Source organism: Dipodomys spectabilis, unplaced genomic scaffold (genome assembly GCF_019054845.1).
Source record: "Dipodomys spectabilis isolate Male_0828 unplaced genomic scaffold, ASM1905484v1 ptg000240l, whole genome shotgun sequence".
In the NCBI taxonomy this organism is placed as follows: Eukaryota; Metazoa; Chordata; class Mammalia; order Rodentia; family Heteromyidae; genus Dipodomys; species Dipodomys spectabilis.
Window position 1 is genome coordinate 486044 of NW_024870917.1, and position 12780 is coordinate 498823.

Here is a 12780-nt window from a genome sequence, read left to right on the forward strand (position 1 = left end):
CTGCACTGTGCACACCGCAGGGGCCTGCCACAGGGCCTTGCACCATCAGCAGGGCTTCCTGCTGCTTGAGTGACAGCGGGATGGTCCCTGGTGACATTCTTGCTGCAGGTCTGAGCCCTGAGCTGGACTGAGGATATCTCATTTCTCCACCTGACAACAATCTAGTTACCATGCTCCTGTGACAGCCGGGAAGCAGAGGCAGACTACTCTTGTCACTAGAAAGGAGAATGGGGATTTGAACCCAGTGCCCACTGTGTTGAGCCTCATGTTCTGTGATTGACCACCTTGCTTCTGGGGCCCCTTGCTCGTGGCTGGGAGAAGGCCACGCAGCCTCTGCAGTGACAGTAGGGGCCAGTCGAGGGAGTGGGCCTTCTTTTCCAAGCCTCACCTGTTTTCTGTGGCTGCCCGCCAGAGCCCAGGGCCAGCAGGAGAGTCTTCCAGCCGGGGTGGGAATGGGGGCCGGGGCCGCATTCTAGGCCAAACCACAGTATCGGAGTGCCTAGAGCGGCTTAGGGACCCCCGTCCCGCCAAACCCACTCCCAGGGCCCCCAGAGTTGGGCCTGGACAAGGTGATGTCTGACGATGCCCTTCAGTCTCTTTCTGTTCTGACTGCTGGAGGGGGCTCTCCTGTGGAGGCCGGGCAAGGCCCTGCCTCAGCCCCTCCCCTGACAGGGAGGCCGCCGGAGGGCTGAGGAGCCTGAGGGGGCTTCCTGTGACGTCTGCTCACATCCCCCAAAACATCTGAGCTCTCAGGCTTTGCTTTTACTTGGTAAGAAACTTCCGTTTTCTGGACACTTGGGACCACAGGGAAAGAACTTTCCAGAAAAGCCAGCTGGACCTGACCTCACAGATTCTGCAGAAAGTAGCTGTCCTGTGGCAGGCCCGGGGCTGTAGACCTGACAGGCTGGGTCAGCACAGCACTGGCTGCGGGGGGGGGGGGGGGGGGGACTCCCCCCTCCCCCACCCCCAGGGCTTCCACCCAGCCCAGGTATTTCATGGGCACCTACGACTCCTGCCGTGCGGCCTCTGGACCCTTGGGCAGGGCAGGCGAGTACCAGGCCAAGGCCCGCTGTGTGATTGTTAGCTTTGGGGGACTGAGCCCCAGAATGGGTCCTCCGCACATGGGGAGTGTGGCTGCATCCTGGGGGGTGGGGGGCGGGGCATGAATCCTCGCCACATTATTACGGGGCCTTCCCGTGTCCATCGGCCAAGGGCCTCGGGGCCTGGCCTCACTGACTGAGGGACGGAGCAAGGCAGCGGTCCCAGACCCCACACCAACGCTGGCTGGCCAGGACTCCCTCTGTGCTGGACACTGGGAGGCTAGGATGCTCTGATTAGGATGTGGAGAACGTTCTAGAACAGCATCAGAGTCTAAGAAGCTAAGGCCCAGGAAGGTCCCACCTGGACCTTTTCCCACAAGAGCACAAGATGCTCCCGTGGCCAGTCAGCTTCACCCCCTGACTTCTGCATCTGTACCGTGGCCCATGTCAATCAACACAGCGAAGCATTGTGGGAAAACCAGTCTCAACGCAAATCCAGAAAGCAAGGAGCCAATCAACACTATCAGAACTACAATGCAAGAGACCCCAAGTCGAGGGGGCACCCCCCCCCCCCCGCTCAAGACAGCCACCATGGGGCCAGCTACCCAGAGCACCATCCAAAACCAAAACCACGAGGGCTGGGGGAGGCCTTGCCTGCATTCGTTCCTGCAGGCCAGTGCTGGGGTGGAGCGATGGGACCCCCAGATTAGCATGCAAATCCCCAGGCCTCACCCACCCCCAAACCTGGGGCTCAGCCCCACAGATGGCCCCGGAAATGCCCGGCAGGGAGGCGGGGTTGGGGCGGGGGAGCCAGGCCCTGGGAGGGGCCGGTCTGTGAGGCTGGCCTGCAGGCTGGACGTACTCCTGTTCCTGGAAGTAAGCTGAGGGCAAGCAAACTCACAGCCAGCAGACAAAGGAGAAGCAGAAGATATCGATTACCTTTCACTTTGATTGCATGGATCAAAGATCACAGTCTTTCTGTTTCATAATATGTTTTGTATCCAGCTAAGGTGTGTGTCTATCAGCTCTGAAAAAGACGTGCAAAACCAGTTTTGAGAAGAAGAAAATCACCGTTGAGCTGTTCTGCTGTTCTCCCAACTCCTCGGGGCCGCGCCACCGGCTTCCCGGGGCCGCGCCACCGGCTTCCCGGGGCCGCTACCCCTCCACACTCGCCACACGCACCTCAGCGCTCCCTGCACCCCGCATGCTGGAGCACCTTAACATGGAAGCCAGACAACCCAGTGAGCGGACTAAGGGTCCCCAAGATGCAGGGCAGAGAACTGGGGGTCTCTGAGGCCAGAGGGCATGCCTCCTTTCCCTGTACTGGCCCAGGGCTGTGAATTCAGGGACTGGCCACTGCCCCAGAGATTTTTTTTTTTTTGCTCAGGGCTAGTGCTCTACTGCTTGAGCCACAGCTCTACTTCCGGCCTTTTGGTGGTTCATTGGAGATAAGAGTCTCATGGAGTTTCCTGCCCGGGCTGGCTTTGAACCGAGATTCTCAGATCTCAGCCTCCTGAGTAGCTGGGATGACAGGCGTGAGCCACCAGCGCCCAGCAAGGGTGGTGGCCCTGGGTGGCCAGGCACGCTCCTCAGGCTACATGCTGTTTTCCCATTTTCATGATAACAAAATTACTTCTCCTGTAGCCTCTATGGAGTTAGAGCAACGAATCCCCTGAGAAGAAGAGGCCCGAGTTGTTGTGCCAGAAATCCTCCCATCATCCTGTCTCCATTTTAAATGGTGGCAGAACGCTCTCTCCCTGCATTGTGCCCGTTTCTTCCCAAGTCTTCTTCTCCACTGACCTGTGCTATAAGGGCTATGCTGTAAGGCCAGAGTCCCAGCCAGGCACGGCGGCTCATCCCTGTAATCTAGCTACATGGGAGGCTGAGATGGAGAGGACTGCAGTTAGAGGTCAGCCTGGGCAAAACTGTTCATGAGCTCCCTTAAGGACAGAAAAAACCAAGCCTGGTGGCGTGTGTCTGTCACCGCAGCTGCAGCAGGACGTGTGAAATCAGCTAAGCAAAGTGCCCGCCCGGAAGTGACAAGGCTGAGGTCAAGTCCCAGTGCTGCCAAGGAAGAGGAATGTGCTCTGTTTCTGTCTCTTCCTGGAAGGGATGGACCATCGTTAGTGCTGTCAGTAAACTAGAGTATCTTTCAAGGAGACTAGAGAGCACCCCTAAGCCTCACCTTTTGGCGGGGGGGGGGGGGAGGGGGGGGGGACATGCCATCAGGAGATCTTTCTAGCAGTTCTGCAGGGCTCTGGGAGTCCGGGGACGCCTGCCCACTCCCTCTTCTGCAATGGGAACCCCAGCTGTCAGCCCAGCCCCCGGGGCGCATGTGACCCCACCCCTGTGGGGTCAGCACCCCCTCGCTGCCCTCCGGTGCCATGCTCTGCTGCAGACGGGCTTGTTCCAAACGCAGAGCAGAGGCTGTGAGATGCCCCCCCTGCTGACGGCAGCCTCGCTGTGGCCCAGACCAGCACCCCCAAACTCCGGGCTCAGGAGGTGGGGCGAGGGGGGGAGGGACTGGCTCTCCCACCCGGCCTGCTCTGCTTGTTTCCGCTGGAGTTAAGTGGACCCCCACTTCCCAGGGCCACCTGGCCACGTCCTGAATCCATCCACCCTCCACGACCGTCCCAACGCGGCCAGTCCCCCACCCCCGGGGCCTGGGGGGGGCCTCTGCCAGAGCACAGGGCTCCCCAAGAAAGAGCCAGCCCTGGGGTGCTGCCTGGGGGCCGTGACCTCGGTGCACACTCTGTGTGTCCTGAGGCTGCACCCCAGGCCCAGGCCGCCCCGCAGGGAGCAGATCCAATCCAGAAGGACGCAGGCCCCACCCACAGATGGCTGGCTTCCTGTGGCAGTGAGCACGCAGCTTCCTGTCAGGGTGCAGAGTTGCACCCCTTGCTCCTGGTGGGGACAGACCCGGGGCCTAACCAAGAGCTTCTCCCAACCCAACTCAACCTGACCAGCACCACCACGCACGCCTGTGCATGCGGCTGCCGGCGCTGCCTCTCTGTGGGCTCCAGGGAGCCCTGCTCCTAGGCCGCTACTGCGGGAGGAGAGGGGGGCTGTCCGGGAACGGGCCCTCAGCACCAAGTGGGAACCAGATGCGGCTCCAACTCTCTGGGTAGGATCTCCAAGTGTGGAAGGTTCTCAAGAGGTCTTGGGAGCACTGATAAAATGCAGACTAACTTCAGAAGTTTCTGGAGCTACAGTGTGCGCACGCATCTGCGCACGTGTTTAAACAGCCATGGGCTGGGGTGCAGGGCCGCACTTCGGAATCTCAGCTACCCAGGAGGCAGAAGAAGGAGGATCGCTGGCAGAGTTAGTGTGAGACCCTAGCTGAGAGTGAAACTCAAAGCTGAAGGACTGGGGGTGTGGCTGGGGGGGGAAGCGCCCTGCCCAGCAGCCGAACCTCGCACACAAAGCACAACACAAAACAAACACAGGAGGGCAGAGGGGCCCCAGGGGCTCAGGCCTGTAATCCCAGCTACTCAGGAGGCTGGGAATTGAGGTTCAAAGCCAACCAGGGCAGAAAAGTCAGTAAGAGTTTTATCTCCAATGAACCACCAAAAAGCTACAAGTGGAGCTGTGGCTTGAGTGGTAGAGCAAAAAAAGCTAAGGAACAGCACCGAGGCTCTGAGTTCTAGCCTCAGTACTGTCACACACTCACACTCACACACACACACACACACACACACACACACACACACAGTTCCACTGGTCAGTGAGTCACAGGCAGTTGCTACTGCAAAGATGGAGAGAGGCTCAAGCCCGGCCCCAGGGCCCAAATCCAGGGCGGCGCGCAGCGCTGGTCTGAGACTCACTGCCCCATTTTGGGGTCTCCTCCAAGGCTGCGGCCCACAGTGACACTCCCTTCTACCACCCGGCGCAGCCTGCGTGCCCCCACACTGCCCTCAGTCCCTGGGCTCCGTCGCCCTCGGGGTGGGGGATGGGGGGTTGGCTTGTCAACCCTTGACAGGAACAAAAACACAAGGTCAACAGAGGCAGACCCGCCGGCTCTGGAGATGCGAAGTGAGGCGGAGGCCCGTGGGTGTGGGAGGCCTGGGCTGGGGTGCTCCTGGGCCCTTTCTGACAAGTGTCCTTCAACTCTCAGTCTGGAGAGAGGAACTCCTCCCAGTGTGGTGGGCCGTCAGCCGGGGAGGGAGGACGCCACGTGAGAGGCCTGGCCCGGGGTGCCACGCCCAGTCTCTCCCGCCTTGGGCGGCTCATGGGGCTGACCTGGATGTGTGCACCGCGTGTGACCCCGTGCCAGCGCTGCGGCGTGCCCACAGAGGCCACGGGAAGCACGCGGCCCTCTGCGAGGCGGAGATCTGGCCGTGCAAACTACAGAGCGGCCTGGACCTCGGCTGAGATGACGGGTAAACAAACCCCAGTCGTCAAGGAGGCCCTTCCTCCCGGGGAGGCACCTAATTCCTTGGGTATCGGGCTGGGGGAGGGGAGGCCCTCCGACCTCTAGGTGGAGAAGCAGGTGGACTCCTGGGGGCGGTGGACAGGCGACCCCCAGCCTGCTCTCATGAGCACTTGCCTCCAGTTTTTCACTCTTCCGGCCCAGCCTCACCCTACCAGAAATCCACCTTCTAGATCATTCTTTATCTTTACTCATGTGCCATGTCCTGCTCCCCGTACAGCCCCCATCACAGGACACCCACAGAGGCACGCCCTTAGACTTCCCACCCCCGGGCTGGCACGGTGGCCTCACCACCACCCGCTCCCAATTCCTGCTTGTCTGTCAGGGCGCTTTAGAAAAACTTAGATCCCACCAGATACTTCAGCCACGCCGCTGCCTCTCACCTTCCAGACTCAGGCCGAGCCACCGGCGGCCCGGAGACGCCGTCCAGGCTCACACCTGCCCTCAGTGTCTCCTAGTGAGAGCCGCTGGCCCGGCCAGTCCTGGCAGCTCAGCGCACCAGTGTCCAGGACAGAGCCTGGACTCCAGGCTCATCCCCGCAGCCCTCTGCCCTGCAGCAGTCCTGGACTGTGCGTGCGGGGCTGCACGCTATCCCTCCCAAAGCCAGAGACAGGGCCTGCCAATGACCAGGAGTCCGGTGTCCACGCAGGTGGGGCTCCCGGTAAGACAGCACTCTTGGAAGAGACCCCAAGTGCTGTCTCATGTGCAGACACAATAAGAAGGTGGCCATCTGTAAGACAGGCAGCATGTCCTCTGCGGACCCTGCCCAGGCCAGCGCCTTGAACTTGGGCTGCCAGCCAGCCTCCAAAACATGAGAAATAACCATGGCTTCTGAGTCCCCAGATCTAGTTCAGGGCATTTTGTTACCCAGCCTAAGCTGACTGCTACAACCCTCCAAAGCACTTTGCTCTGGCATGGCCCTGGTCACGTGGCAGGCATCTGCCATCAGGGTGGCCGGGTCACGTCACTCGGCCAGCCTTCCGCAGCGCGTGTCGCCGCCACCTCGCCTTCCTGTGGTCTGACTGCACACCACAACCCGTCCCGTCCCTGCACCCGAGTCTTCCTCTGCCCCTGACCGACTCTCGTGCCTCGGGTTCCTCCCGCCATCTCAGTGCAGTCACTGTGCTCCTGGGAAGGGCAGACGGCGCTGAGCTGCAGACAGACACACAGGGTTTGGGACGCTGTTGGGAGCCAGGCTGCTGGGATCCCAGCCCGCGGGGTCCCTTCGTGGGACTTTCCTGAGCCTCTGTGAATGGTGAGCTTGATGCATCCGACAGTGCCTGGGCCCCAGCGTGCACTTGGTGCCTAACTCATAACCGGCTGAGTCCCCGGGCTCAGTGCTCCCATCTGTGTGGTGGGCCGGATGCAGAGCTAACAGAAAAAAGCAGCCAGAAGTGCCGGCCGCCATTTCTGCTCTCATCAGCGCTGCGTGTTGGCCTGAGGTATGGAGGCTGCGTGGTTTAACACACTGAACTGATTTCACGTCAGCCCGCCCTCTTCCTGCAAACCACTTTCACCTTGGGGGCTGCGTGTGTGTCCAGGTCAGCCTGCGCTCAGCGCTTCTACCCTGCCCCCTTCTCTGCGAGCCCTGGCTGCCGCCGCTGAGTCACCCAGGAGCCAGAGGCCCCGGAAGCCCCCGGGCAGCCCTTTCTGAGCAAGGACCTGGGGCTGACAGGAAAAACGCTTCACCGAGCTTTGTCCCAAACCGTCCCCAGTTCTCGGGATGAGTAAATGTAGCACTTCTATGACTCTAGTTTCGAGTAAGAGGCCAAGGTGCTAACTTGCTGGAGCTAAGCTGCTAGCAGGTGGGGAGGGCAGGTCTGTCTGCAGCTGAGCCACCTGCAGTGCCTCCCCCTCCCCCCCAGTGGGCTGTGGTTGGGTGACATGGCGCCCCCGCCCACCTTCCTGGGGCCGAATCCCAGTGTCCTCTTTGTCCATTTCCTGCTCCAAGCCGAACTGGCACCTGTGGACTGGCCAAGCAATGCTGCCGGGAAAGACTGGCAGCAGGTAGCCAAGTTGAGTGCAGAGCACAGGATCGAACCACGCAGGCCTAGGCTGTCTGGTTAGATCGGAGCATGCCCCATGGGCATGGAGAGGTCCTAACCTTTGGGAAGGGAATGGCATGGCCTGGGTCACAAGGCCCTGGGCCTTGAAGCAGGTGGCATGTGGACACCAGCCCCTGGTGGCTATAAGAGGCTCACAAAGGCAGGGGCCCCATCCCTCCCCTCTGCCCCATCCCCCACACCTAGGGCACAGCCAGGCACAGAACATGTGCTCAGCAAACTCAGCAAGAAGGAATGGCTATGTGAAGGAAGCCTCCTGGTTGGCTGGGCTGAGCCCGAATCCCCCCATTCAGGCCTGGCTTCTCAGGGGCTCCGGGAGCTGAGTGAAACCCTGAAGGAGCGCTGTGAGGCCTGAGCTGACATCAGTGGAGGGCAGAGGGGCTTTCAGACTTCTTGTGCAGTGTGCAACCCCAGTGGAGCACCAGGAAGAGCTGGGGGATGAAGGCAATGTGAGGCAGAAAGGAGCAAGTGGGAAAGCGGGAACGGTGCTGGCAACAGGGAGCTGCGGGCATCAGAGGCGGCGCCCAGGGGAGCAGCAGTGCGGGCCGCGTGGTCAGAAGGCTGGGGCGCGGCCCCTGCACTTTGGGTCACACGAGCGCCAGGCAAACACAGGGCCCACTGCCCCCGCCAGCTCCCTTTCTACAAGGCCCACTGTGAAGGGCGAGATTCGGGCCCCCCACTGATGACCCTCTGTGTCCTGAGCCCACTTTGCAGGCCAGGAGAGAAACTGCCCATGACGATACCACAGCAGGAAGTGGGAGGCTTAGGCCCAGGAAGAGGAGCTTTCCCGTGGATCCGTGGCTGAGGCCCCGCGGCCACCTGCCTGGAGCAGGAGGCTGGGCTGCAGGCTGTGTCATCGGGGTCCACAGGACCAGGACACAAGGAGACGACTGGGTTCCCACACATCTGTCATAAAGACAGCCTTGAGCAGGCTTTGGAAGGAAAAAAAACCTGCAGAAACTCCACACTGGCAATGTCCACGGTCCCTAGATGCACTAGAAACACGGCCATCAGAGGCAGCTCCGCCGTCCTGTGCCATCTACAGAGGCTGATGGCTGACTCGGGGAGCAGGCAGCAGAGCAAGCCGGTGCTCCGCCGCCGAGCCCTGCCTGAGTACGCAGGACCTGTCACTGAGTAACAACTACTACTGCTCTAGACACACCAAGTGACCTAGGCAGCCAGACCCAGCGAGGACCGGGAAGAGGCCACAGCGGGCACCAGCCACTGACATCAGGGTGGATCTAGGCTGCAGGGAAGGAAGGATGTTCCAGAGAGGCGTGGACGTGAACACTTAAGGCCTGGCTCGCGCTCGCCCCCCCACGCTGCTTGCAAGCGCTTCACCCACTCAGGCCGGAAGGGGAGACGTGCAGATCACTGAGCTGTGTGGGGGACAAAGGCCCCCCACGCAGGACGCCCGGTGGCCTCTCTACTCCAGCAGGTCTGGGTGGGGCCCAGAACCTGAATCTCTAACACGCTGTGTGTGACACCCACACTCAGTTCCATGACGGGTGGGCTGTGTCCCAGGGAACAGCTCCCCCACGCACCGGGGGCGGGGGGGCCCTGCTATGTCCTAGTGCCTGGCACAAAATCCATCACAGGGTCCGTACTCTGTACTGCACACAGAAAGTGTGGTAAAAGGGAGTGGAGAGGAAGGGGAAAAAAGGGAAGGGGAGAAGGGGAAAGGAAGCGGGGGGGGGGGGGGGGGGAAGGACCCGCTAACCAGGAAGGCGGCGCCGGGCAGTTCCTCCCGCAGTCAGCTGGCAGGCGCAGTTTCAGGTGTCTGTAGGCATGCGATATGGCTTTTCACACACGCCACCCCCAGTACTAAGAGCAAGGGAGAGGCTCGGAGCCAGGCTTCCTTTAACAGGAGCCGCTCCATGACATCTTCCCCAGAAGATGTCCCCCTATGGCATGAAGGAGCAGAGGTGGGGGGTGAGACCCTGGCTCCTGAGGCTCCCCAGTAACAGCCTCTGCCCAGCTCAGCGGCTGCACGTGCACTGGACATCTTCGGTTGTCCTGGCCTGGCTGGGAGGGGTAGGAGATGGCTGAGCCGCACCTGAACTCCCTGTGGCACACAGGGCAGTCCCCAAGCCCAGAGCCGTCTAATCGCCAATGTCACATGCCAAGTCAGAGCACTTGTCTCAGGCCAAAGGATATGAAGAAAGGTTTTAGAATTCCAAGACTGAGCCTAACGAGCAGCGTTGCCCTGGATGAGGGACACCGAAGTCCTCTTTCCTCGTTCTGCCTTCGTTTTCTTCTTAGGACTCACTGCTGCTGACGTGACGAGGTGGGTTCATCTACTGTTTGTGCTCCCGGCTACATCTTTTGGCCCCAAAATGGTACTTAGTACACAGGAAGCCTTCAATCAATACTTCAGCAATAGATGACGAAATGCTTGAAAACATGAGAGGCTACGAAGCGCGGAGACGCTGATCCACTCTTTCTGACTACTGTGCTGACTGGTGATCACCGTGCATAGGACAGGGTGATGCAAATATTAAACAACTACATTTCCCATCAACTCCTGAGACGCAGCGTGGACAGATGACAATGCTCTAGCCAATGAGGTATTAGCCAAGGGAATTAGGGGCTATGCCATTAAAAGAGGGAGTACAACTCCTCCTCCCACCCTCTTCTTCCATCTGGGAACCATTTGGGATAATGTAGCCAAAGATGTCACCCTAAGGATGGTACTAAGGTAAGACAGATGAGCCTGGGTTCCTGGCCCCATGGTGCCAGCTACCAGCCAGGAGCTGTGGGTGCCTGTCCTGTTCTATGAGAGGAGAACCATCTGTCTTGTCTTCTTTGGGTGTCAGTTTCTGGGGCCTGGAACCCAAGTCGGCACATAACCTTCCCGAGCTGCCAACTCTAGCTGCTGTGAGGTCACACCTAACGGATGCCAGCAGGCCCAAGGACCGGAAGGGCTCTGCCAGCCAGCACGCGAGATCTCCCTGCACACACGAGAGGAGGGCGGGGTCCCCAGGGTCCTGCCCCATGCCAGCCACTGCTGAGCCAGAGGAAGAAAGGAGAGGAAGCCATTACTCACAGCCATCAAGTGATAAGGACAAAGGCACTGCTCAAAAAAGCGCATTTGATTCTTAAGGCATCACTTATGCTTACAGCCATGAGTTCATAATGCTATCAAAAAAACCCCTAAGTCCCACAAACAACCCAAACTGATCACCACAGGGGATGTTAATGAACCAACTCATTATTTTTAAAAATGGCAAATAAAAGGGAAGAATTGGGCATTCATGCCGCTCTCCCTATATGAATCCTGCCATTGTGGGTACAGGGAGGGCTCCCTTTTACTGAAGTTTCCCAGCTCACGGAGGAAGCAGGATGAGCAGTCAGTGCACCCATAAATCACTGGGGTCCTTAATGTCACCAAAGAGAGACCACTGGTGGCACATACCTCCTGACAGGGGCATGGCCCCCTACGAAGCCATCAGCTGCACCTGAATCAGTTACACCTTCCCAGCTGACCACCATCATACAGGACACAGAAGAGAGAGGACCGGTGACAGCTCATGGTGGGGGCATAGGCAGCAAAACCCAGGCTCAGAGGCATCGCTCAGGAGCAATGATCAAGTTCCTTTCAACAAGCAAATGATTAAGTACTGCTAGTGATAATAACAGCAGAGTTTTGCTATGGGCTGAGGTGGCTCATGGCTATAATTCTAGCGATTTGGGAGGTAGAAATCTGGAGCATCATGCTTCGAAGGCCAACCCAGGCAAGAAGTTCACGAGGAGACTTCACCTCAACCAGTTAGGACCTGGGTGTGTAGTGTGACCCTTTCATCCCAGCAGTACGGGCAGCGCAGATGGGAGGGTCAGGTCTTTGTGGGATGGCATACAGTCAGCACGAGGCACTCACTGGGGGGGGGAGGATGGGGGAGGATGGGGGGGGATGGGGATGGGGACTGAGGTATAGCGCAAATAGCAGAGCACCTGCCACACAAGGGCAAGGCTTTGCGTTCAAACTCTTTTACTATTTAACCTAGACGGGGAACCTGCGACATCACAAAGCCAAGCGCAGAAACTCCCCAGGACTCGTGAGGCGTGGAAACATGCCTGTGGGCGGTTTCGGGGCCTCAGGTGCCTGCTTTCTTTGGGAGACTCACTTAAGAGTCGTGAATGGATACGATGCTTAGGAAATGCTCCCAGCTGGTCCCAAGTTGGGGGTGGGGAGAAGTGGAGATAAATCAGACCTCCACCAGCCCATACTAGTTGATGTTAAGGGCTGGGGTACACTGTGTCCCTATAGGTTTCCAGAGATTCTGTATTCTCTGTCTGCTCCCCGCCCCCCAGTCTTTACATTTTTAGCATCAGGGGGTTTCATCTGACATGTCCATCCATGCATACGATGTACCTTGATCAGTCTCTCCCTCGGCGCCTCCCCCTTCCCAGACCTCCCTCAGCAAGCTGAGCTGTTCCATCTTCATACGTACATAAAGCACTGGACCACGCCTGCCTCCTACACCCTCACAGGACCTGTTTTGCATCCCTGTCACTCATCTGTTTCAGCATGTGCTAACTGTCCTCTGGGGTTTCCCTGTGGTATTTCACACAGGAATCTACAGCACCTCAGTCACACTTGGGCCCTGGCTGCTGACTCATGATCCCATCCCCGTTCCCCTGTTATTCAACAGCTTCAGTGAGTTTCATTTTGCTATCTCCTTTCACAGATGGGATGTTTTCAGTAAAGTTGGAGGAATCTTACTCCAATTTAAAACCCTCCGCTGGGGCTGGGAAGGTGGCTCGGTGGTAGAGCGCTTGCCTTGCATGCCTGAGGCCCTGGGTTCGATTCCTCAGCACCACATAAGCAAAAAGAAAAAAGCCAGAAGTGGTGCTGTGGCTCAAGTGGTAGAGCGCTAGCCTTGAGCTGAAGAGCTGAGGGACAGCGCCCAGGCCCAGAGTTCAGGCTCCACCACTGGACAAAAAACAAACAAACAAAAACCCCCTCCACAGCCACGAGGGGCAAAGGAAGGCAGGCAGGAAGAGCAAACGTTTGGGCAGCCCGATCCACTCCCTAACAGGAACTTCACCCAGGCCAGCCAAGCCCGAGGGGAACAGGACAGCAAAGTGATAACACACCCAGAGGCGTACACCTATAACCCCAGCCACTAGGGAGACTGAGATCTAAGCACATGGTTCAAAGCCAGCCTGGGCAGAAAAGCCTATGTGACTCTTTTCTCCAATTAACTACCTAAAAGCCAAAAGTGGAGTTGTGGCTCAAGGGGTAGAG

At 58.8% G+C, this 12780-nt stretch overlaps 1 protein-coding gene across 2 annotated transcripts in view; it reads right to left on the reverse strand.

Moving 5' to 3' along the window:
• The window catches only part of Nfatc2 (nuclear factor of activated T cells 2), a 79411-nt gene that overhangs the window by 7383 nt on the left and 59248 nt on the right, over positions 1-12780 (reverse strand). Inside the window, exon 10 of one of the 2 annotated variants that reach the window (XM_042699311.1) lies at positions 1980-2067. The exons of the other annotated variant lie outside the window; for it this stretch is intronic. Coding sequence (XP_042555245.1) covers positions 2024-2067 — 44 coding nt within the window. The 3' untranslated portion in view covers positions 1980-2023. The remainder of the gene's footprint in view (positions 1-1979; positions 2068-12780) is intronic. 2 annotated transcript variants of the gene reach the window in all.